The 22,026-nt window shown below is 44.5% G+C and overlaps 1 protein-coding gene across 2 annotated transcripts in view; it reads right to left on the bottom strand.

Annotated features, from left to right (window-relative positions):
* The window catches only part of APPL1 (adaptor protein, phosphotyrosine interacting with PH domain and leucine zipper 1), a 249,693-nt gene that overhangs the window by 127,020 nt on the left and 100,647 nt on the right, over positions 1–22,026 (bottom strand). For both annotated transcript variants that reach the window (XM_086939118.1, XM_086939119.1), the window contains exons 7-9: positions 16,693–16,751; positions 4,657–4,803; positions 3,033–3,115 (exon numbers count right to left, since the gene is read on the bottom strand). In XM_086939118.1, coding sequence (XP_086795244.1) covers positions 3,033–3,115; positions 4,657–4,803; positions 16,693–16,751 — 289 coding nt within the window. The remainder of the gene's footprint in view (positions 1–3,032; positions 3,116–4,656; positions 4,804–16,692; positions 16,752–22,026) is intronic.

The raw sequence follows: 22,026 nt of genomic DNA on the forward strand, positions 1-22,026 counted from the left end.
TTACACTGCATCTAGTTCCCAAGTTGGTGCTAGGGTGATTCTAGGTGGTATAAACCTCTTCAACTCTTCCTTAAAAGGCTTTATGAATGGAATTGTAAATACAGATTAGAACTAGGCACTCTGTAAGAAATCTGGATGTATTAGCCAAGATTTATTTTTGTAGTGACAGAAAACAAAACGTACAATGTATTGGACCAATGGTTTCAAAGAGTCCACAATGAGATATTTGCACCAAGGCACAAAACACTTAAGCTGTGCAACCAGCTGTGGTTGAGGGGTAACATACTTCCTTCAGAGTGGGCATACATGCTTTTTGAAGTCTGAAGCTGTAAGTAGCCAAAGTCTAAGAGGGCGAGAATTGGAAATGGGATGCAGAGAGTAGCTGCATTCCAGCGTTGTTACAAATACTTTTCATTTTTTTCCTAGCACAGGAGTCACCACACCACATTATAAGGACCACTCCATGAACAGAAGTACAGGCTTTCACCACTTCCCTTCCTATGTGCAGGTACTCCAAATCACTCGTATCACCTTTCTTGATCCAACAGTATGTTGGAAAGAGCAAACTGCATTCTAATATTATGTTGAATTTGGTCAGTCTTAGTAACCACTACCCACATCACTTAAAAGTTAGATCCAACTTGACTTAGTTCTATTACCTGCCTGCAATAGAAAAGCTATATATCGCATATAATCATGTATTGAAGAATGGTAGTTGTCGAGCCATGTGTGACCGGAAAAGCGTGCTTCTCCGGTCACACTTGGCTCTAGGACACGAAGGGCTAAGATGGATTAGGGGGCACTCTACCACATGGGAGAAATAGAAGACAATTAAAGAAATTGAAGCTGAAGCTCTACTTTATGCCATTATAAAATGTCATGAAAAACACAACCCTGATGAAGTTCTAAGGGACGAAATACGATGGCTGGGCTGATTGAAAAAGCAGTTTAACTTGAACATAAATAAAGGTTGGACATTCGCAAAACTCCTGGAAAATGAATGTTGTCTAATTGCGCATATTGGATAGATTTCTGGATCTTTTGTTGTTTTTGTTATATAATTGGTACTTGCAATGGAATATGAAAAATTGCTTTAGAAACAATTGATGCTCCTTTTCAACATTTCTCGACACTAGAGAAAACCCATTACCCCGAAATACTTTTACACCCAAATATGCAACACAATTCACTACCCTCCCACATTTAATCCTATAAAATTTCTTAAAACAGTAACAGGATGAGGGGGGAAATGCACATTTTTTGGATTTCACTTTAAAAGCTCATTTTTTTCCATATCTTTTTCAATAACTGAAAGAGGGACCCCTTGTAATCTCTGGATCTGAAGTGACTGGTCCAAAATCCCCGACATAAAAACAAAACATTTTAGCTGCCACATCAGAATAGATAAATCTATGCTTTCCAAAGAATTGTTAAATTACCACTCCTAATTGCACACAAAATGGGAACAGGTCAGCCATGTTGAATCAAGCCGCAAAGTAAAATGTTTAGTTCTAGGATAGGAGTTTTGTTATCCAAATATAACGCCTTACATGTCCTAAGCCCCAACAAGCTTCAAACTGTTCTAGGATATAGTTCCACTAACCTTCATTAATTCTATATATGAACTTTTACACAGTCAATAAAATAGCAGCACATACATCAGCACTATTATTACATTCTATCAGCAATTTCATCAATGTACTTACATCGTTAATTCCAAACACCCCTTTAATGAAACTGCTCTGAGAGGGCAGATAAGGTTTTAATAATCCCAATATATTTACCAGCACTTTAATATCTATATTAATTAACAACACACATCTGAAATTCACAGTCCAAATGTTCTCTTGCTTGCTTACAAATTTAACTACTTGGCACCATGTTGACAGATTAAATTATACGAAATGTTCTCAATTATTTGGTAGAAATTTCACACATTGTTGTTGTTACAATCATTATAAACATCTTGTCAATAGCATTACATGCCATTAAGACCTCCCAGTGTTCACAAGGTTAACTACCAATTTCACTTCACCAACGTACATTTGTAAGGAATTCAATATCAACATGAATAAGGGCAGGTAAAGAAATAACTTCGTTGCAACACAGCGAAAATGTCAACCATATGAAAAATATTAGCCAAAGTACACCTTAACAGCGAAGCACAGTTAAACATATTTAATGTTCAATACTATAAGCCTTTGAAACACTTCCAAGTCAACAAAAGTGGAGATAGGTAATAAAAAAAGGTGAAAGGTAGAAAAGGAAGAAGCAGGGGTAGTTAAGAGATAAAGCGAGAAAACATGGAATAAGGGCAAGGGAAAAAAATGAGTACACCAAATCAATATATTCCTAGTAAAACAATAAGTTAGTCAAAGCAGGATTAACAATCAAAGAGTTTCCCAGACTGTAGTGCTCTTAATATCATCAAAACCATTTGGTGGCAACTAGTTAGTATCTTATCAAGACATAGTGGACAGAAAAGAACAATTTCCATATGACTCCCAAATTCTACATTTTGTATTTGGGCGATTTTCAAAAGTGTTTTATTTTTGGATCTGATGTACACAATAGGTTTATGACGATTAATTTTGACTTGGACATACTGAGGCCCAGATATGTCGTAAGTGGTGTGGGAAATGCATAATACTTTCAAAAATATGAATGAATGAATGAATGAATGAATGATGGATTTATAGAGCGCGTGGTTACCCGGAAGCGTCCCAGCGCTGTACCACTGGGGAACCCATCCTGGCTTTCCCTGTCAGATGGTCCCTTTACTGGGCATCTCCAAGGTGCAGCCAGGCATCCCCGGCGGTGATGGGGCCGGAGTGCAGATTAAGCAAGCTGTTGCCCAGAGTTGCAGCGTGGGACCCCATGGTTAGAGTGGCACCGAGGCGAGATTTATCGGGCCCGCTGACAATAGCACCTAGCCAGTGAATAGCCTGAAGAAACTACTAATTTTTAAATGTTTCAGAAACAAGTACATTAACATTCAGTGTGTGAGTAAAATGGAAAATATTACTACTTACTTCTGAACACTTGTTCCAATGTTACCAAGGAATTCTTCAAGAGGAGCATTAAGATTATCTGTACCCAATTTAAAGAAGTTTATCTTAAAGAAAGAAAGAATATAGAAAAGAGACATTTATTGAAAAAATCTTCAGGGTAAATTTCTACTTTTTGGTCACAATCACCTATGATTAGATAAATACAAAACAAATCATTACAGTTAGTTCCTAAGAATTATTCGAAAGTAGGCTAGATTAGTGCTGGATCCATTCTGACATCATCTACAGATATTTTAACTTACTTAGTACAACCACAGAGGATTAACATAAAAAGCCATATACAGCATACCTTTTGTAAGTAACTAGAAAGTCAATAAAGATGACGAATTCATCTAAGTAAACTGCATTACAGAGACTGGAAACTGTAATTCTTTTAGTAATCTATGCTAAACTTGCTGAAATGATGGAACAGTAGCGCACAGTATCCTTCAACACATAGGCCATCATAACAAATGTGTCAGTAATTGTGATTCGGTGCCACGTTTGAATATGAATCCGGATTACTGGTTTGGTAAAACTGAACTTTTTTCCTGGCACAAATTCATCAGGTAAACTGTGGCAAAATTTGTACGAGGAGAAATATACCATATTCAAAGTTTTGCATCTTCGAAAGGGCAAAATCTGCAGTATTATTATTTTACCCCCAATCCAGAGGTGAGAAACTCAGAGTGGTAGACAGAATAACACTTACATTGGCTTGTTTCATATATAAAGAAATCCCCTTACTAGAACTGGAATATCCACGATTTTGCATTAAGGTAGCCTGTGATACCTTGAAGCTAAGAAGCCTTGATAATTTTCACAACTTTGAAATGCCTTCTTGGAGACAGATCAATTAGGAGCTCTTTACTGGCAATCTGTGGCATGTGAAACACTGTTCATTTTCCCAAGAAAAGATGAAAACCAATCTGTTCAATCAATAGCTGAACAAAAAAACAGCCAGTGTCCCTCAATAATGTAATACTGTTTCTCTGGCAATTGTATCACTACAATCTGGCTGACTTTCATCTTTTACCCTCATTGCCTTTCTCCACACTAGTGTCCACATTGCCTTTCCTCCTACTACTATAGCCTGCCATGCCTCGCAGTGCTAGTTAAATTAATCTCCACCTCATACCGGATTCCACTTCCTCTCTGCCCCCTCTTGCTCAACTCTCACCTCCATGGCATCTTTGTCTTTTTTCCTACAGCTCCCGCCTCTCTTTCCTGACCCTCTTTTCTTTACTGCTCTCTACTTTTCTGATTTGTTTAAATATTTATACACTTGCTGTTTTTTTGTGATTGAAATGCTGATTAGTCTGTTGCTACAGTCTATAAAACAAATGTTCACAATTATGTTCCATGTATCAATGCTCTCCATCGATATTGTTTATATGTATGGTCTGCAGACACTCTCGGGTCTGAACGGCATATAAAATGCAGTAAATAAATATTGTATCTGATAACACACCCAATGGCAACAGTGTTTATCATGTGAGGAATTACCTCTAAAAAACAGAGTGGTTGAAATAATACCCATTGATAACAACATGATTTAACAAAAAGGAAGACCTTTACTCAGACTACGAAAAGACAGAGCAATTACCTCTGCTTGCATATATCCCAACAAAGGCTCCAGAATTGCAATTTTCTTCTTGTATTGTAGAGTATTTAGAGCACAGAAATAATGCATCATCGTCTGATGTTGCTTCTTTCTAGATGTGTAGACATCCTCCATAACCTCAGCCTTGATCTATTTAAGAAAACATAACATTGTTTTACTTGGTTGTCAATCAGCATGGTTCCATACATCTAACTGCAGACTTAACAAAACAATTACAACATACAATGGCTAAGAACACTCATGTTTAATGCACATATCAGGACTCCTGTGAGTTGGAAGTTAGCAAATATTCTCTGTAACAATTCATCAGATGATCTTTGAGATCTATATGTACGCATGAGTATTTGTAAAGAGTAAAAAAAGCTAGAGCACAGCGGCGCATTGTTAAAATGAAGTCAGACATTCTTTAACAAATCTGACCAAATTTGTTGAAATTACACTTGACAACTTATACCTGGACTCTACTGAATCCTACAGTGACACAGACACTGGACTTTAAAGGACCAGTGGAACAAGCAGGAGAAACGCTACTGGTTAAAATAAAATACTAATAAAATTAACAAGGAAAGTTACACAATCAGAGTGAATTAAATGCAATTGTTTCTGTGTAGGTGAAAATCATCACTCATGGTGCCCTCTCCACAACCGCAACCTCATTACGATCTATATCGATAATCAACAGAGACATTACTGCACTGCACAAAAGGAAATATCATGTCATTTCCAGACCATGGTGGACTTCTTTGGCAGATGTACTGTATCACCAGCAACAGATTTGTCTGTATGGAATTAGTTTGTTAATCTTGTAATGTTTGCATTAGTGCCTTTTATTTGTTGCACCTCAATGGACATAGATTATAATTCCAGCTAATAACATCAAATAAAATTATGCACCTAATAACTGTACCTCAAGTAAGCACTCGCCGCGCAGGACTCACATGCAACAAATCCCACCAAACATAATAAAAGTGAAGCACGTTTATGACTATTTGTGTCAACTAAATGTTCTGCCTAGACAAACTTAGGATGTCCGACAGAAGGAAAAAATACAGCCTGGAATGATGTTCTGTAGAACCCTCGCATCCAACTAGCAAGATCAAAAATGCTCTCCTGAGCGAAAGGGTGAATTTGGAGGAGCGGCGGACAGAATTTAATCATTCTTGACCATTTTTTCCCTAAAACACTTTCAAATCCATGGATTCAGCGCAGTTCAACATGTGAAAGAACAACACAAGCAAGACTTGATTTTTCAGTTTTTGTTTTACTTATTTAAACCGTATACTGAAAATACAGGCATTACAGGCTACTTAACTACCATTATGTCTTCTGTCCTATTTGAACTAGTGGGACTGGTGATTCCTTACTCCACTCGGCAAAATATGAGATCCCGCGCACATCATTTCCTACATTAAATCATGCACCAGTACAAAAACTGGAATAGCTTAAAACAGGATAAACTACAAATGTAAGGACTGTAAAGGAAACTTGACATTTAAACATAGTTGGTATCTTAATGGTACTTCAAATTATTTTCTTTCCATTGCTGGAAAGGCAACAACTCCATCAAAAAGAGGCTATGTTTGCTTTTAACATTTTTTGTTAAAGATATTTTTATTGAGAGAATAGAAAGATAGAAACAACAGAAGAGAAAGGGGATGAAAGCACATGAATTGCAAATCAAAGAAGTGCCCACGCAGGGGCCAATGCAAAAGGCCGAGCAGCAGTAACATTTACGAAGGGCTGAGCAGCGTCATCACTCAGGGCAGGACATAATAGTTCAGAAATCTGCCCGGGACAATGTCAAGCCCCCCGTGAAATCCGGAGGGGAAAGCCCGTCTTGGTATCGGGCAAGGCTATCCAAGTCAGATGCTTAGTCGACCAAGTCCATGTAGGCCTCCAAGCAGTTCGGCCATAAGAAAAACAACGCGGCACGGAGGATCATAAAAAGCAAATCGTCCACATCCCCCTTCAGAAAAGAAAAACAAACTAAACCCCCCCCCCCCCCCCAGAGGCTCCAACCTCCCCAGTGCATCCATCCCCCCCGGATGGTGGCAGCAGGACAACAACCATTCACACAAGCACAGTTCACACCTGAAACAGATGTAAGGCACGTATAGTGGGCGGGCAAACCGCTGACGGCAACCCCCGAGAGAGAAAGCGGACCAGTGGGCCCCATCTGAAAGTAAAGTTCTTAAAGTTATTTCTGAAAATGTCCACCATACGCTCCATACTCAGCAGCCTCCACAACCTAGCAAACCAAAGGGAAAGAGCTGGGGCCTCCCTCTTTTTCCATGCAGCAGCCAGAGTCAGTTTGGCCGCTCCCAAACAGAGCCAAAGGATGTGCTTGTCAGCCCTGGTTTGGTGCTCCAGAAGCGGGTCCCGAAGGCCCAGGAGCACGAAGCCAATGGAATCTGGAATCGGGTAGCCCAGGATCTCCCTAATATGAGACAGTATCTCCTCCCAATAAGGGCGTATGATGGGGCAATCCCACCAGATATGGCGAAAGTCCCCCAGGAGACCACAGCCCCGCCAACATCTGTCAGACGCTGAGGGAAAAATCTTTTTCAACCGGGTCGGATACAGATACCAATCTAACATGGTCTTCATATGTGCTTCTCTCAGATCGATCGAATGATTGAATGTGTGTAGATCTCGCCAAAGATGGGACCACTCTTCGTCGGAGATGTCCCGCCCCAGGTGCTCCTCCCACAAACCCATGTATCTAGGGCGAGGGGAGATAGCCGTGGTTAACAGTAAATCATAGAGGAAGGAAATCACCCCCTTCATAGATGATGCGCGAGTAATGTAAGATTCGAAATCCGTGGGAGGCCTCGTCGCAGCGTCCCGCACCTCAGGAGACAATGCCCAATGTAGCAGCTGGGCGTGCCGGTAGCGCTCAGTAGGTGGCACACCATAGTCACGCATGCAATTGTGGAAGGTGAGCGGCTCATAGCCATGAAACAAATGTGTAAGAGCGTGGCAGCCCCCCGCCTTCCACCCATCAAAGGGCCCCTCAACAAGAGCCGGCGGGAACGCTGGATTAAAGTGAATAGGTGTGAAGGGGGAAGGAAAGGAGGTCCATCTTTCTTCATTAGAGACCGAGTCCCAGACCTTCAGAGTGGTGCTCGTAGGGGTGCTAATGTATGCGTTGCGAGACCGATCCCCCTTCGCCTTCCAAACCAGGTCCCAAACAGAGCGCCCCGCCACACTCCTGTCCATATGCAGCCAATGCTTCTCTGACTCCATTTGGGTCCATTCAGCCAACACCCGGAGTTGAGCCGCCTTGTAGTAAAGAAGCATGTCTGGAAGGCCAGCCCCGCCCTTCCTCAAAGGCCGGCGAAGCGCAAGAAAGGAGAGTCTAGCACGGCCCCCCTGCCAGACGTAACGCAGGACCATAGTCTTCAGACGTCGAAAAAAACCCCGTCCAAGGGAATGGGGAGGGCTTGGAACAGATATAGAAGCTTGGGGAGCAGCGTCATCTTGACAGCATGCACGCGTCCAAGCCAAGAGATAAACAGAGGCTTCCAGCGATTCAGCTCAGCCTGTATCTGAGTCAGCAGAGGAGGGAAGTTAGCTGCATACAAGGTGGCGATGGAGGAGGTCAGCTTGACCCCGAGATATTGAATGGAGGAGCTAGACCAGGCCAGGGGCGTAAGCGGTCGAATGCGCTCTACCTCACAGGGCGGAAGCGTGAGATTGAGTATGTACGATTTGCCGGGGTTCACCCGGAATCCCGCTACTGCTTCGAACTGGGACAGCACGTCCTGCACCCGCGGAAGGGAAGTCCCGGGGTCAGCTAGCGACAAGAGGACATCATCAGCAAACAAAGATATTTTGTGCTGTTTCCCCGAAAAGGGGAGACCCACAATATCTGGGTCCTCTCGCACCCGAATGGCAAGAGGCTCAATGCTAAGCGCAAAAAGTAAGGGAGATAGGGGGCAGCCCTGCCTTGTGCCCCGGGAATGAGCAAAAAATGGTGAGACATGACCATTCACCATAACTCTCGAACGCGGGCCATGATAGTTGGCCCGAAGCATATCTACAAATTTGGGAGAAAAGCCAAAAGCATGAAGAGTACTAAAGAGAAAGTTCCAGTCCACCCGATCAAACGCCTTTTCAGCGTCAAGGCCTAACAGAACAGCTGGAATCCTAAAGCGCTCGGCTTTCTCAATCAGGTGAATCAGCCGTCTGGTATTATCATGAGTCTGACGGCCCTTTATAAAGCCTGATTGATCCGGATGGATGAGAGCAGGCATAAGGTCCTTGAGCCGGGTGGCTAAAATAGAAGAATACAATTTGGCATCAACATTCAGGAGGGCTATGGGCCGGTACGATGCACATTTGGAGGGGTCTTTCCCCGCCTTGGGAATAATCGAAATCATAGCCTCCGCCATAGTGCCCGAAGTGTGGCCCGCCTCCCTCATGTTGTTGAAAAGGAGCACCAGGTGGTCTCCCAACTCGGACGCAAACGTCTGGTAAAAGGAGGCCGTATAGCCGTCCGGGCCCGGGGCCTTTTGCGGTTTGAGGGACCGAATGGCTGAAAGCACCTCCTCCCTAGTAAACGGGGCCTCCAAGAGCTCGTTCCATTCCTTGGAGACTTGCGGCAGCGACAGACCCTCCAAGTATGCTTGTTGAGCGGCCGGCACCAGGCGGTCCGCCGAGTATAGTGCGGCATAGAAGTCGCCGAAGAGCTCTGCCTTAACCGCATCCCTGTGTTCCACTACCCCGGAGGGGGTCCGAATGCCACCCACATATTCCCTCTCTCGTTTATCACGGAGCTGCCGTGCTAAGTGCTTCCCCACTTTGTTGCCCTGAGCGTAGGAGAGGCGCCGTACGCGCAGGAGGGTGTATTCAGCTCGATTATTATAGTGCGCCCTGAGCTTCCCTCGCACCGCAGCAAGAGGGCGAAGGGTCTTTCTAGAAGGATTCTGCTTATGCGCAGTTTCCAACGACGTCAGTTCCGCCTCCAGCGTCTCCCTCTCCTCACGACGAAGCCTGTTCAGGGCGGAGTTCAATGCAATGCACGTGCCCCGTGTCGTCGCCTTGAAGGCGTCCCATTGGGTAAAGATCAAGGTGTCACCCATCTTATTCAGCTCAAAGAACTCACCAATGGCCGCCCTAAGCTTCTTGCAGAATACCTCATCTCGCGTAAGGGATGCTGGGAAGTACCATTTGCGATGGGGGGACGACTCTGGGGCCCAGTTCAAGCACGTCGCCAAAAGGCTATGATCCGAAACTGAAAGTGGAAAAATGTTGCTATCGCGCAGGTCGCCCTGTAAAGATTGATGCACAAAAATATGGTCGAGACGGGAATATGTGTGGTGAACATGTGAATAGAACGTGTAGTCCCTAGTGCGGGGGTGGAGGGAGCGCCAGCTATCAATAAGGCCCAGACTTAACAAAGTATCGCGCAGCTCCGGGGAAAAGAGACCCGTCTCCGTCCTCTGTTGATGTGAACAGTCAAGACTTTTATCCCAAACCAAATTGAAATCCCCCATCACAATCAACGCCCCCTCCCCAAAGTCCCCAATCACACTCAGAAGAGTCTCAAGGAACCCATGTTGCCCTGTATTTGGAGCATAAACCACCACCCAGGTGCAAAGCTTACCCATGAGCATTCCCTTCACCATCAACCACCGCCCCTCCTTGTCCCCCCGCACCCCCACAGGCTGAAATTGAAGGGCAGATCGGAACAAAAGCGCAACCCCACGGTGCTTAGTAGTGGCTGAGGATTTATAGATCAGGGGATACTTCCTGTGCTTAAGCCTGGATTCATCTTTGCGGGCCAAATGAGTCTTCTGCAGGCCCACCACATCTAGCTGATGATCTAAGACATACTTCCAAACTTTCTGGCGCTTTTGAGGAGAGTTAAGGCCTTTAACGTTCCAGGAGCCTATCGTAACAGGCAACATCGAGACCAACTCCCCCCCCAGCGCTCCAAACAATGCAGCCCACCGCTAAACACAAACAAGACATACCACAGCCATACCAGGTCCCCATCCACCACCACCGGGATCCATCCCCAACAAGCCTACCTAAACCCACAGGAGCCTCAGAAACAAACCATAAAAAAGGGAAAGCAAAAAGTAGAAAGAGAACAATGAAAGCCGGACATGACCGTAAGGGTCGGGGGTAGAAGACCCTGGTAATGCCCCCCCCCCGAATCCAGGGTCGGGGTAACCCTCCATCGGAGAACTGTCCCACAGAGTACCTGAGGTGGTAGAGCCCCCCGGCTCCCACGGGCCGCTGTTGAGGGGGCCTAAGCCGCCGAAGAGCTGTCCACTCGGCTTGATTCAGTCACCTGGGCCACCGAGGCCAAAGCATCTCCCCTTTCACTCTGGCTCGCCGATGGGGATGGTCCCTCTGCTGCGCCATGTCGGCCCACTCTCTGCCAAGCCGGGGATCGGGAACGGCGACGTCTTCTTGGTGAGGCGCTGGCGTCCGCCGACGCAGATGTTTCCTCCATTCCGAGCAAGTCCCTGGCGGCTGCTACTGTTCGCACTTGCACCAGCCTATTTTGCCACCGGAAGATAAGCCGAAAGGGGTGACCCCAGGAGTAGGACACCCCGCACTCCCTCAGGAAGGCCGTGATCGGGCGAAAGTCCCGTCGCTTTTGCAGGGTGGAGGCCGCCAGGTCTTGGAAAAGTTGAGGGCTGTGCCCACGAAAAAGCAAATTGTTAGTGTCTCTCGCCTTCCGCAAGATCATCTCCTTCAGCTGAAAGTCGTGGACACAAACCAAGATGTCGGGAGGCGGCGAGCGCGCGCCGCGCGGCAGGCCCACCCAATGTACTCTGTCCATCTTGACTTCATTGCGATCGTCCTCCGCCAATATGTGCAAAAAGAGAGCCTCCACATATTCCCGCAGGTTTCCACCGTCTCCATCCCACGGCACCGCTCGTATTCGGATGTTATTACGACGGGACCGGTTTTCCAAGTCCTCGCAGTGGGTCTGGAGGTCCAGATTCTGCTCGCGAAGCTGGAGCAAGTCTTGCTGTAGCTGATGGACATCCCCACTGAGGCCCAAGTCGTGGTCCTCCAAGGTCACTACACGCGCGCCGATGCCGTCTACATCGCGGCGGACCTCACGGAGGTCGGAGGTAGTTGTGCTTTCAGCTCTGTGATATCCTCCTTGATGGAGGAAAAAAGCACAATCAGGAAGGCCTTCGTGACCGGGCCATCAGCGTCATCTTTGGTCGGCGACTTGCTAGGACCGGGGGGCGATCCAGATGCCCCCTTACCGGGACCATCCTTCCCCGGTTTATTCAGGCGATTCCTCGTCGACATGATGCGACGCCTCAGCTCAGATGGTGAGAGGCAAGATGGCACCTCCTCTCCGCCCGTTCGTCGTCTGCACTGTCCAGCAAAACTCCAGACAGGCCGGCGCCTCCTCGTCACCCCTGCTCGGCGACGACCGCCAGCTAGGACGCCGGAATCACAGGCAGGCTCGTCACATTCCCAGTGGGGGGGACTCGCACAGAAGTGCTTCACTCGATCGAGTCCCGAATCACCTCTTGAGAAGACTCAATGTCACCCAAACAAGGCCCCGTAGGCCGCTCCGGTGCTCGTGCGTCACCAAAGTAACACCTCGGCTAAGTCCGCCGTCCCGCGTCGTAGCTCGACGGGAGAAGGGACAGACCAATGCAGGACGCCTCAGCGAACCCAGGAGAGTCAAAAGCCGGGGCTGGAATCGCCCCAACGCTGTTAAACAAAGCTATGAAGGGCTCGGGGTGCCGGAGGAGCTCGCAGGCACGTCTTACTCCGTCGCCATCTTGGCCACGCCCCCGCTTTTAACATTTTAGATCAAGCCTGTGATTTGCCACCCGGCATGTTACCATCTTCAATATGGAAATGTAATTAAAACCTCTTCAACGGTTAGCTCCAAGTACCGTCTATGAAGTAACCTTTCTAAGATCTAGATTCCTCGCTCTCTTGCGCACACCATGTACTATGCTTTTGTTATTGTGTGGAAGGCTTTTTGTAAATAAGTCATGTGCCAAAGCATCAGGTAAATGAATAGTAAATATTTGCAAAATTATGCTCTGCCCCCAAACCAAATTCATTTCGCTGAGCAAAATATTCAGATTTCGATAAATGAGTAAATCACACCACAGCAGTCTCATCAGACAAGAAATAAGGAAATGCAGGCAGGAGGAGAGATGCAATGCAATTGTTAGGTCTTCCTGCAGAGTACCACGTTTGTGAGTTTTCATCCAAGCCTGGCTCACCCTTCCATATTTAGGAAACAGTTGAAGACTCATTTCTTAAAGTACCACTTTGTTGAGTTATAATGTCTTTACTAACACACCCACCTAAAGAGATAACTTACTGCCACTGCCTTTTATTTCCCCACCTGCTTACTCCACTGCTTTCACACACTGTTGCCCGCCCCCTGCAATTCCTCCAGCTTCTCTCTCTTCCATAATCAGCAGCATCAACTCCAATTCCTCAGTATATACTCCTATTTCCCCCGTCTTCAAACTTAACCATTTAATCCTTCCATAATGTAACCCTCTCCCCCATAACCCGTCCTTTGCCACTCTCTCCCCACCACCCTGACATCCTTACCGTGACCCAGCACCTGGGCCCATCCCTTCAATATAATCGCGGCCATACTATATATCACTCCGCTGCTTAGTAGCTACGTGTGTGCTATATGTCAAATTAGCAATGATAAAATGTCATTTGTTGAAAGAGTATTTACACATTTTAATAAACAGAGATCACAAATATTAAAAGGAAAGACAATTGTTGAATCGAGTATGTCCAAAGCAAAGAACATGGACTACACCTTCAATAAACATCATAGTAATCAGAAGTAAAAGACCGTCCACATAGGGCCCCCGTATCTTTAGAGGGCTCAGACAGAATTCCCATGAGTGTAAGAGCGCAAAATATGCACAATTCAGTTCCATATGTCTGCATGAAGAGACTAATGACCATTTACAAAACTGTTTGAAATTTTCATAGACAGTAATTCATGTGAGGTACACTTATGACTTGTATTTTCTTCCTCAAGTGATAGAAGTTATAAGGCCATAAGTTATTAATTTTAATGTCGTAGAATTCTACTCTAAATTAAATTGTACTTTTGCCTAGCTTGCCGACATTACCATTTTATAAAAATGATCAAAGTATACAACTAGAATTGTGCAGTGATTTCACTCCTAAAGTCTTTCCCTCGCCCTGATCTCATACTTGAACAAATGTGTCTTATCATACTGATTATGAATCGTGATACAAGTCTCTTTTGAAATTTGTACAGTTTGCATCGCTCCCTTGAATGTGAAAATGTCATATTTTTTTTGTAATCTGGACATTTTGCACACTGAACTGCATTTGCTGGTCGGTACAGTTTAAAGTGTCATACGTATTCGCTCTACATTTGTAAATGCTTTAGTACACTGCTGAGGACTTTCATAAGGTGCAATATTGAGAAACTTTATGTTTCACCTTGTTATTCTTAGCCAATAGCTTTATCTTTCTTCTTCTTCGGTTCCCTCACCAACTGACACACAACACGGAGGACAAATACTATTGATATAACTATGTAACACCTCTAAATGGCCCTAAACGCGTGCAATTAGAATTTAACAGCTAAACAGAGCTCATTTTCTCCAAACCACCTACAAACAACGGCCTCCCCCAAAGTCAATATAATTACATCCTATACATTGCAGTGTCCATACAGACTACAGCAGTACCAGTTCCCTTTTCCTAAGCACCAAATTCAACCACTGCCATCAGCCCCCTTGTTAAGTCAGCTGCAAGTAGCTGGACTATCCCCAGCATGGAACAAGACTAGAAAAGTGATGTTATTTTCAAAGAAAGCCATCAACTTCCTGAAATGACTAATCTTTTTTTTTAAAACATATTTTATTGATGTTATATAACATGGCAAAATGTTACCAAATCATAAGATGTTACATTGTATTCATGCAAATCATCATATACATGTCTGTGAATCCGGCATTACTTACATATAAATTAACGTTTCTCATATATTTATTGAATTAGCATTCTACAACATCAAAGACGCAATATGGAATGTTTAATCCTGCTTGCCTGCCCTTGCAATATTCTGTCGCTCTCTACCCTTGTAGGTCAACTTCTATATATGCCAATGTAAAAATAAACAGTTTCTGGTATTCACGTCTCTTTTGTACTACCCAACTTACTAACTACAACTATACACTCCCTCCTCCCCCTCCCCGCATGCTCAGCTGCCACATCCCACTTCCAGTATGCTCACATGGTTACCACATGATAATGGAAACCCTGGAACCAGGCACAGCAACAATAAATCATATACTCCCATATAAACCAAACACATCTCAATTAGCTTTCTGATTTTCAACCAGGGTGAGAGGAGACATAACCACAATCCATTAATACAAGTGTATATCGACTGCAACAAATTCGTCCATAAGTGCATTCCAGTCCATGGAAATTGGCTTTTTGAGCAACCCCCTGTGTTTTTCTCTCTGTAGCTCAGCACCTTCCACTCTGCCCCATCTAATCATTACTGTATGCCATTCCTGTAAAGAACGGTGATGGATTAAACCCAGATCTTTTGACTGGGTGTGAGTGTTTGATTGATTCAGATGCTCAGTCCATCACCACCCCCTTTTTGTACCGGTTTTGGCCGCCATAAGTTTGGCAGGGTATCCTCAGACGTGAGTCCCTTGCTCACTTTGCCACTGGATTCAAGCAAGCCGGGCTGAAGATGGCTGGAATGCCAGGATCCGGTCCTCGGAAGCTTGTTTCCGGTCCAGGGAAGACATGGCTTGGCAGTTCGGGCTGGACTGTTCCCATGAGGCACAGGGTCAGACTGATTTGCATATAGCCATGTCTGAACTGGGGTGGCAGAGTGGGCTAAAGAACAGTGATGGATTAAACCCAGATCTTTTGACTGGGTGTGAGTGTTTGATTGATTCAGATGCTCCGTCCATCACCACCCCCTTTTGTACCACTTTTGGCCGCCATTAAGTGTGGCAGGGTATGCTCGGACGTGAGTCCCTTGCTCACTTTGCCACTGGATTCAAGCAAGCCGGCTGAAGGCGGCTGGAATGCCAGAAACCGGTCCTCGGAAGCTTGTTTACGGTCCAGGGAAGACATGGCTTGGCAGTTCGGGCTGGACTGTTCCCATGAGGCACAGGGTCAGACTGATTTGCATATAGCCATGTCTGAACTGGGGTGGTAGAGTGGGCTAAAGAACGGTGATGGATTAAACCCAGATCTTTTGACTAGGTGCGAGTGTTTGATTGATTCAGATGCTCCGTCCATCACCACCCCCTTTTGTACCGATTCCTGTAAAGATGGCGCTTTAGTAGCTTTCCATCTCATTGTAACGTTCCTTTTAGCCAGTAAAAGGGAAAGATGTGCAAATTTATAAATTGGGTTACCCGTTTTCCCCCGTGGCCCCAATCCCAGTAGACAATATTCCAGTGAGTCATTATTCCGTGCTGGAGCGATATCCTTCAGTATCTTACATACAGACGCCCAGTAATATCCCAGTCTCGGGCAATCCCACAGCATATGTATTAGTCCTGCATCAGGGGACCAACAGCGCGGGCAGTTATCCACCATATCCGGGAACATGGTGCTCAACCTGCGCGGGGTCAGGTAAGCCCTATGCACAAGCATAAGCTGTATAAATTTAAATTTAGGGTTGGGAGATACTTCCTGAAATTACTAATAACCACAATTTCCCAAAACCGCCATCATTTCTACTCTGCACATGCTTTTTTAAATTAATGTTTATGCTGCAATATGCTTTATATTCATACTAAGAACCTTTTCTGTTTCCACTGGTACTGATAGGTTGTCTGCGAATATCTAGCACAGAAGAATGATTCGTAAACAATAATTAATGATAAAAGTAAAGTGTAAGCAACAGAGAACCCAAGATACTGAAAAAACACAACACATGGTTAGCCTTTTGGTGTCCTTGTAGTGATCTTTATTTTTCACAGGGGCAAATGATCTTCCCATTGTTAAAAGGTTAAGCGTCAAAAATACCTTTTCATTTTCTCTTTTTTTTGACAGTCGGCTGTATCTGTTGATGGCAATATCATGATCTGAAAAAAATAAAAAAACATTGGAAATAATGTTCAAAGTATCACTGGCTCAATGGAATTTGGAAAAACAATTCTTAACCTTCTGTATATATATTGTGCCAATTCTCCAGTGACTGCTACAGACAAATGCTTGTGGTCAGGTGTGTTTCTTGGTTTTGCTATGCTCTAATGAGAACAACTTACTTCAATAACAACTAGAAAAACTAAAAATAAAGGGTGTGTTGGTCTTTTTTTAACCCTACAAGTGTGGGCTTCACTCACCAGCCGGCACCCACACTCTGTCCTCAGTGGGTCTTTGGCCATTGGCAAACATTGGGCAGGGTTTAAAGGAAATCTCCAGTGTTTGCACACAAGTATGCTACCGTTTCTATCAGAAGAATTCAGGGAACGCTGGGTGGAAGGAGGTTTGTGGCTCGCATCAGAATCCAGTGTTTTTTAGTGGAGGTTTGAAGTAAGCAAGGGATTCTGGGTAAAACAACCTGGTGAGAGCCACGCAAGGTACCCCATCCCAGATTCCCCTAGGTATCTAGGTTTCAGAAATGTGCAGGTTTGTTAGGTTTCCTAGGTGCAGTTGAGCTAGGGCCCAAGATACACAGCTAATTAAATTGCAAAAAAAAGGGTCGTTTTGCACTGGAAAAAAGTTTTTGTGTCCATGTTGCCTTCTGTACCATTTCCTGTGGTGGGTGCTAGGCCCACCCACACAAGTGAGGTACCTATTTTATCAGGTGACATGTTAGAAAGCTGGGTGGTTGGAAATGTGTGGCTCCTTGCAGATTTCTGAACTTTCCGTCACACAAATGAGAGGAAAATGTGCGTTTTTTAGCCAAAGTTTGAGATTTACAAAGGCTTCTTGGAGAAAACAACCTGATGAGAGCTATGCAAGTGACACCACCTTGGAATCTCCTGTGTGTCTAATGTTCAGAAATGTGCAGGTTTGGTGGATTTCCCTAGGTGCCTGCTGAGCTAGGGCCATGTTGCAAAAAAGGACTTCCTTTCGGTGGGAAAAGTTGATATGTCCATGTTGGGTTTAGGACCCTTGCGGAACCTAGGCCAGCCCACACAAGTAAGGCACCATTTTATTGGGAAACGTGGGTGAATGTTGGGTGGTATAAAATTTGTGGATAACTGCAGATTCCCAAACTTATCCTCATAGAAATATGAGTAAAATGTGGGTTTTAAGCAGTTTGAGGTTTGCAAGGGTTTCAGGCTAGAAACAACTCGTCAGACCCACAAAAGTCACACCACCTTGGACATACCCCAGGTGTCTAGTTTTCAGAAACGTCTGGGTATGAGAGGTGAACTATGTGGCAGCGTTGTAAAAAAACATGGATTCTGACGGGTAAAATATAATTACTCACTGTTGCATGTTGGGATGTATTTTTCGCAGATTCTAGGCTCAGCCACACATGCGAGGTACCATTTTTATTGGGAGACATGAGAATATAGGATAGTAGAGCATATGTTATTACCAATTGGATTTGTGCCTTCCATATCTAAACCAGTGTGTAAGAAAGAAGATACTTGGCAAAATGCCGTCAGAATCACAAGCTAGTGTGGGTACCCACAAATTCATAAATGTGGAAATAACTACTGCTCCTAACCTCAGCATCTTCAGAAATACATAGGTTACCTTAAAACCAATGTATTTGTCTTTATATTTTACCATATGAATTGCTCTATAATTGGTACAAAATGATAAACTACTCTAAGGTGCAGCTCAGTAGTTGGCTCTGGGTACCCCAGGTGCTTGGACAACCTACTAATATTACACATCTCTGCAACCAAAAGGTGGAGCAGACGTACCAGAATATTAATTTTGTAAATCGGCCATCGAGAGAAGTATCAAATAAAAAGTTTGCTACAAAAGGCTGTTCTTTCCTAAATATTTTTCATAATATTTAGTTCAATACTTTGTTGGGGAAAACCTTGAAAGATCGACACAAATGACCCTTTGCTGAAACATGAATTTTGCCTACTTTTCAGAAATGTTTAACTTTCTGTGTTTCACTCCTGTTTGCTCAACAAGCTGGAAATAGGTTAATAGCACAAAAATTAGGAAAAATTGTCTACTTCGAAAAATGCCAATACCATGGTAAAAAAATGTTTTTGGATACAGCTCTTAATGTCCCTGAAAGCTGAGAAGATGGGGATTTTAGCACAGCAAACCTTTCAATGATACCATTTGAAGGGGTGGGCGGAAACCCAAACACTTTTTGGAGGAGCACGTTTTCCCCATTTTCCCCCAAACCCTAAATGTATCTATATTTTGGCTGTTTTTTTGTCCATTACAGGCAAATCCACAATCCCTGGGTGACTTTTGAAACCCCGCGATCTTGGATAAAAAAAGATGCTACTTTGGTGTGGATACCTTGTGTGAATATAAAAGTTACGGAGGGCCAAGCGTAAAGTACACCACATGGCCAAACAAATGGCTCAGCACTGGGGCGGAAAAACCTCACAGTTGAAGGGTTAATATAGGTCACAGGATGCTGAGTAAGACAAAAACTATGCACTGCTAGTTTTTGTCAGTTGGATATAGTATGGGAGGCTTATAAAGCAAATTTACGAGGTCACATAACCAACAGGGTCTCTCATCGAGGGAAAGTATACAGGGCAAAGATCGCTAATATAGAACAGGAGATTGCCCTCCCTGATCAACGTATCGGTCCCGGACTTGGGACCAATGAAGAGCAGAAACAACGAAAGGAAATAAAGGAGAAGCTAGAAAGTATCCTCCAAGAGAGGGTCGCAATGAGATGGGCAGCAAGCAAGCTCTCAAACTTTGAATATGGTGAATCCTCGGGCAAGATCCTTGCCTGGAAAATTAAATCTGACCAGGCCAAAAAACACATCAAACATATTAGTGTAGAGGGGGAGACGTATGAAAGATCTTCTACCAGAGACATCGGGGAAGCATTTCTCGAGTTCTTTCAACAAATTTATAAGGAGGAGATCTCGGACGACCCGATGTCTAAGCTCAGATGGTTAGAGAAGATAATTCTTCCCACTCTCACCCCGGAACAAAGCGACCGGCTTGATAGACCAATCTCGGAAGAAGAGGTGAGTGAAGCTATTAAAAAGGTGAAGCGGGGCAAGGCGGCAGGCCCCGACGGTCTTCCCGGTGAGTTACTTCGGGTCTTGGCACCCAAAATAGTTTCAGTACTCACTAGACTCTTTAATGATATCCTAACCAAAGGAGCCACCCCACCTAAATCATGGGGAGAGGCAACTATCGTCCTGATTCCGAAACCCGGGAAAGATCCGGCCAAATGTGGCTCTTAAAGGCCAATTTCGCTTTTAAATAGCGATTATAAGCTCTTTGCGGGTGTGTTGGTGACTCGGCTGGGACGCGAAGTTGGCTCAATAATCCACACTGACCAGAAGGGCTTCATTCGAGGTAGACAGCTCTCAGACCTTACTTATGACCTAATTGGGGCAGTGGATATTGCCTCAACTTTCTCTCTTCCTTTGGCCATTATGACCCTCGACGCAACAAAAGCGTTTGACCGAGTAAACTGGTCATATTTAGCTGAGGTCATGAGGAAATTCGCAATTGGGCCTAACTTTCGGAGGGCTATTGGTCTACTGTATGCCAATCCCAGGGCGAGCATCTTGGTAAATGGTTCATGTACCCAGCCCTTTCAGATTAGTAGGGGAACAAGACAGGGGTGCCCCCTATCCCCCTTACTTTTTAACATTTATATTGAACCACTTGCACAATCTTTTAGGGATGATCCAAGAATCTCCTCATTTGAATATGGTGGTAGGGAAAGAAGGGTAGGGCTTTACGCCGACGATATAGTAATTTACACCAGTGATCCAGCAATTGCCTTCCCCATAGTGGTTGAAAAGGCCAAAGAATTTGGAAATATATCAGGTTATGATATCAATGCTGAGAAGACGGAGCTAATGACGTGGAACATTGCAAATCCAAGCGTTGTGGTGACACCCTCAATCCGTTACCTCGGAGTTAAAATTACGCAAGACATTGACACCCTAGCTAAGGCTAATTTAGATCTGGTCTTCCGAGAATGTAGGGCCCTACTGAAATCCTGGGCGGGTCTTCGATTGTCAATTTTTGGGAAAGTCAACATCGTGAAAATGTCTATCCTTCCGAAACTGACTTTTATTTTTAATTCTATCCCCTTGGCTTTCGACTCTAAGCAACTTCACAAGTGTCAGCAAGAAATTAATTCTTTCATTTGGGGCAATAAGGCTACAAGGTTGGCCTGGAAAAAACTAAGGAGGAGGAGGGAAAAAGGAGGGCTTGCCCTGCCAGACCTGCAGTACTATTCTTGGGCATTTCAGCTTTCCCACTCAAGAATGCTCTTGAAGTCACCAGATATCTCTTCAAATGGGAGATTGTTTAAGGCAATGCTGGTGGGGGCAAACCTCATGCTAGACGGGTTTCTGTTTAAGTTTGGAGATCAAAAGTTTTTTAAAAAGGTGAGGCTTAAGACTCTGCTAACACAACTGAAGTCATGGGGGAAAATTAAACGTAGGATGGGGCTGGCATATTTTTCCAACTATGCTCAGATTTGGGACTCTCCTGGGCTCCCACCGTGTCTGCAAGACTCCCTGGCAGCCCCCCTAATTGAAGCTGGGATCTCAAGATGGGGTGAACTGGTATCTGGAGGTATCTTGATAGAGTGGGAGGAGCTTAGGGAGAAAGTAGGGCCAACAATGTCAAGATATAAATACATCCAAATTAGCAGTTGGGCCAGAGAAGTAATTAGGAAAAATTCTAATACTGGGAGACTGAGCCCCCTAGAACAGCACCTAGTCGAAAAACAGACAGGAGGTAAGGAGGTTGCTTTTTGGTACTGGTCCATATTGGAAGAGATAGATGGGGATTTCAACCTCTCAATGGAGCTATGGGGAAGTGAAATCGTGTCATTAGACGAGGACTTGTGGATAAAATCCTTCTCTCTTTTGTATAAACTTGTTAAACCCGCCTGGTTGAGACGAAACCATCTGTTTACTCTACACCGGGCATATCTCTCCCCTTTACGTCTATCTAAATATCAGGCTGGGAAATGCTGTAACAAATGTCAACTTCCAGCAGCCTCAGATACCCACATGTTTTGGGAATGCCCCCACATAATCGCTTATTGGAAAGAGGTTAAAGTCACTCTAGATTCAATTCTCAAGACCAACATCCCTCTAACGCTATCATTAGTCATCTTTGGCTTTGATCAGAACATCATCGGGGCAGCGCGGTTCTTCCTATTCTATGCCATCCTTTTGGCAAGACGGCAGATATGTATACATTGGG

The sequence above is a fragment of the Lissotriton vulgaris genome, chromosome 9, assembly GCF_964263255.1.
Source record: "Lissotriton vulgaris chromosome 9, aLisVul1.2, whole genome shotgun sequence".
In the NCBI taxonomy this organism is placed as follows: domain Eukaryota; kingdom Metazoa; phylum Chordata; class Amphibia; order Caudata; family Salamandridae; genus Lissotriton; species Lissotriton vulgaris.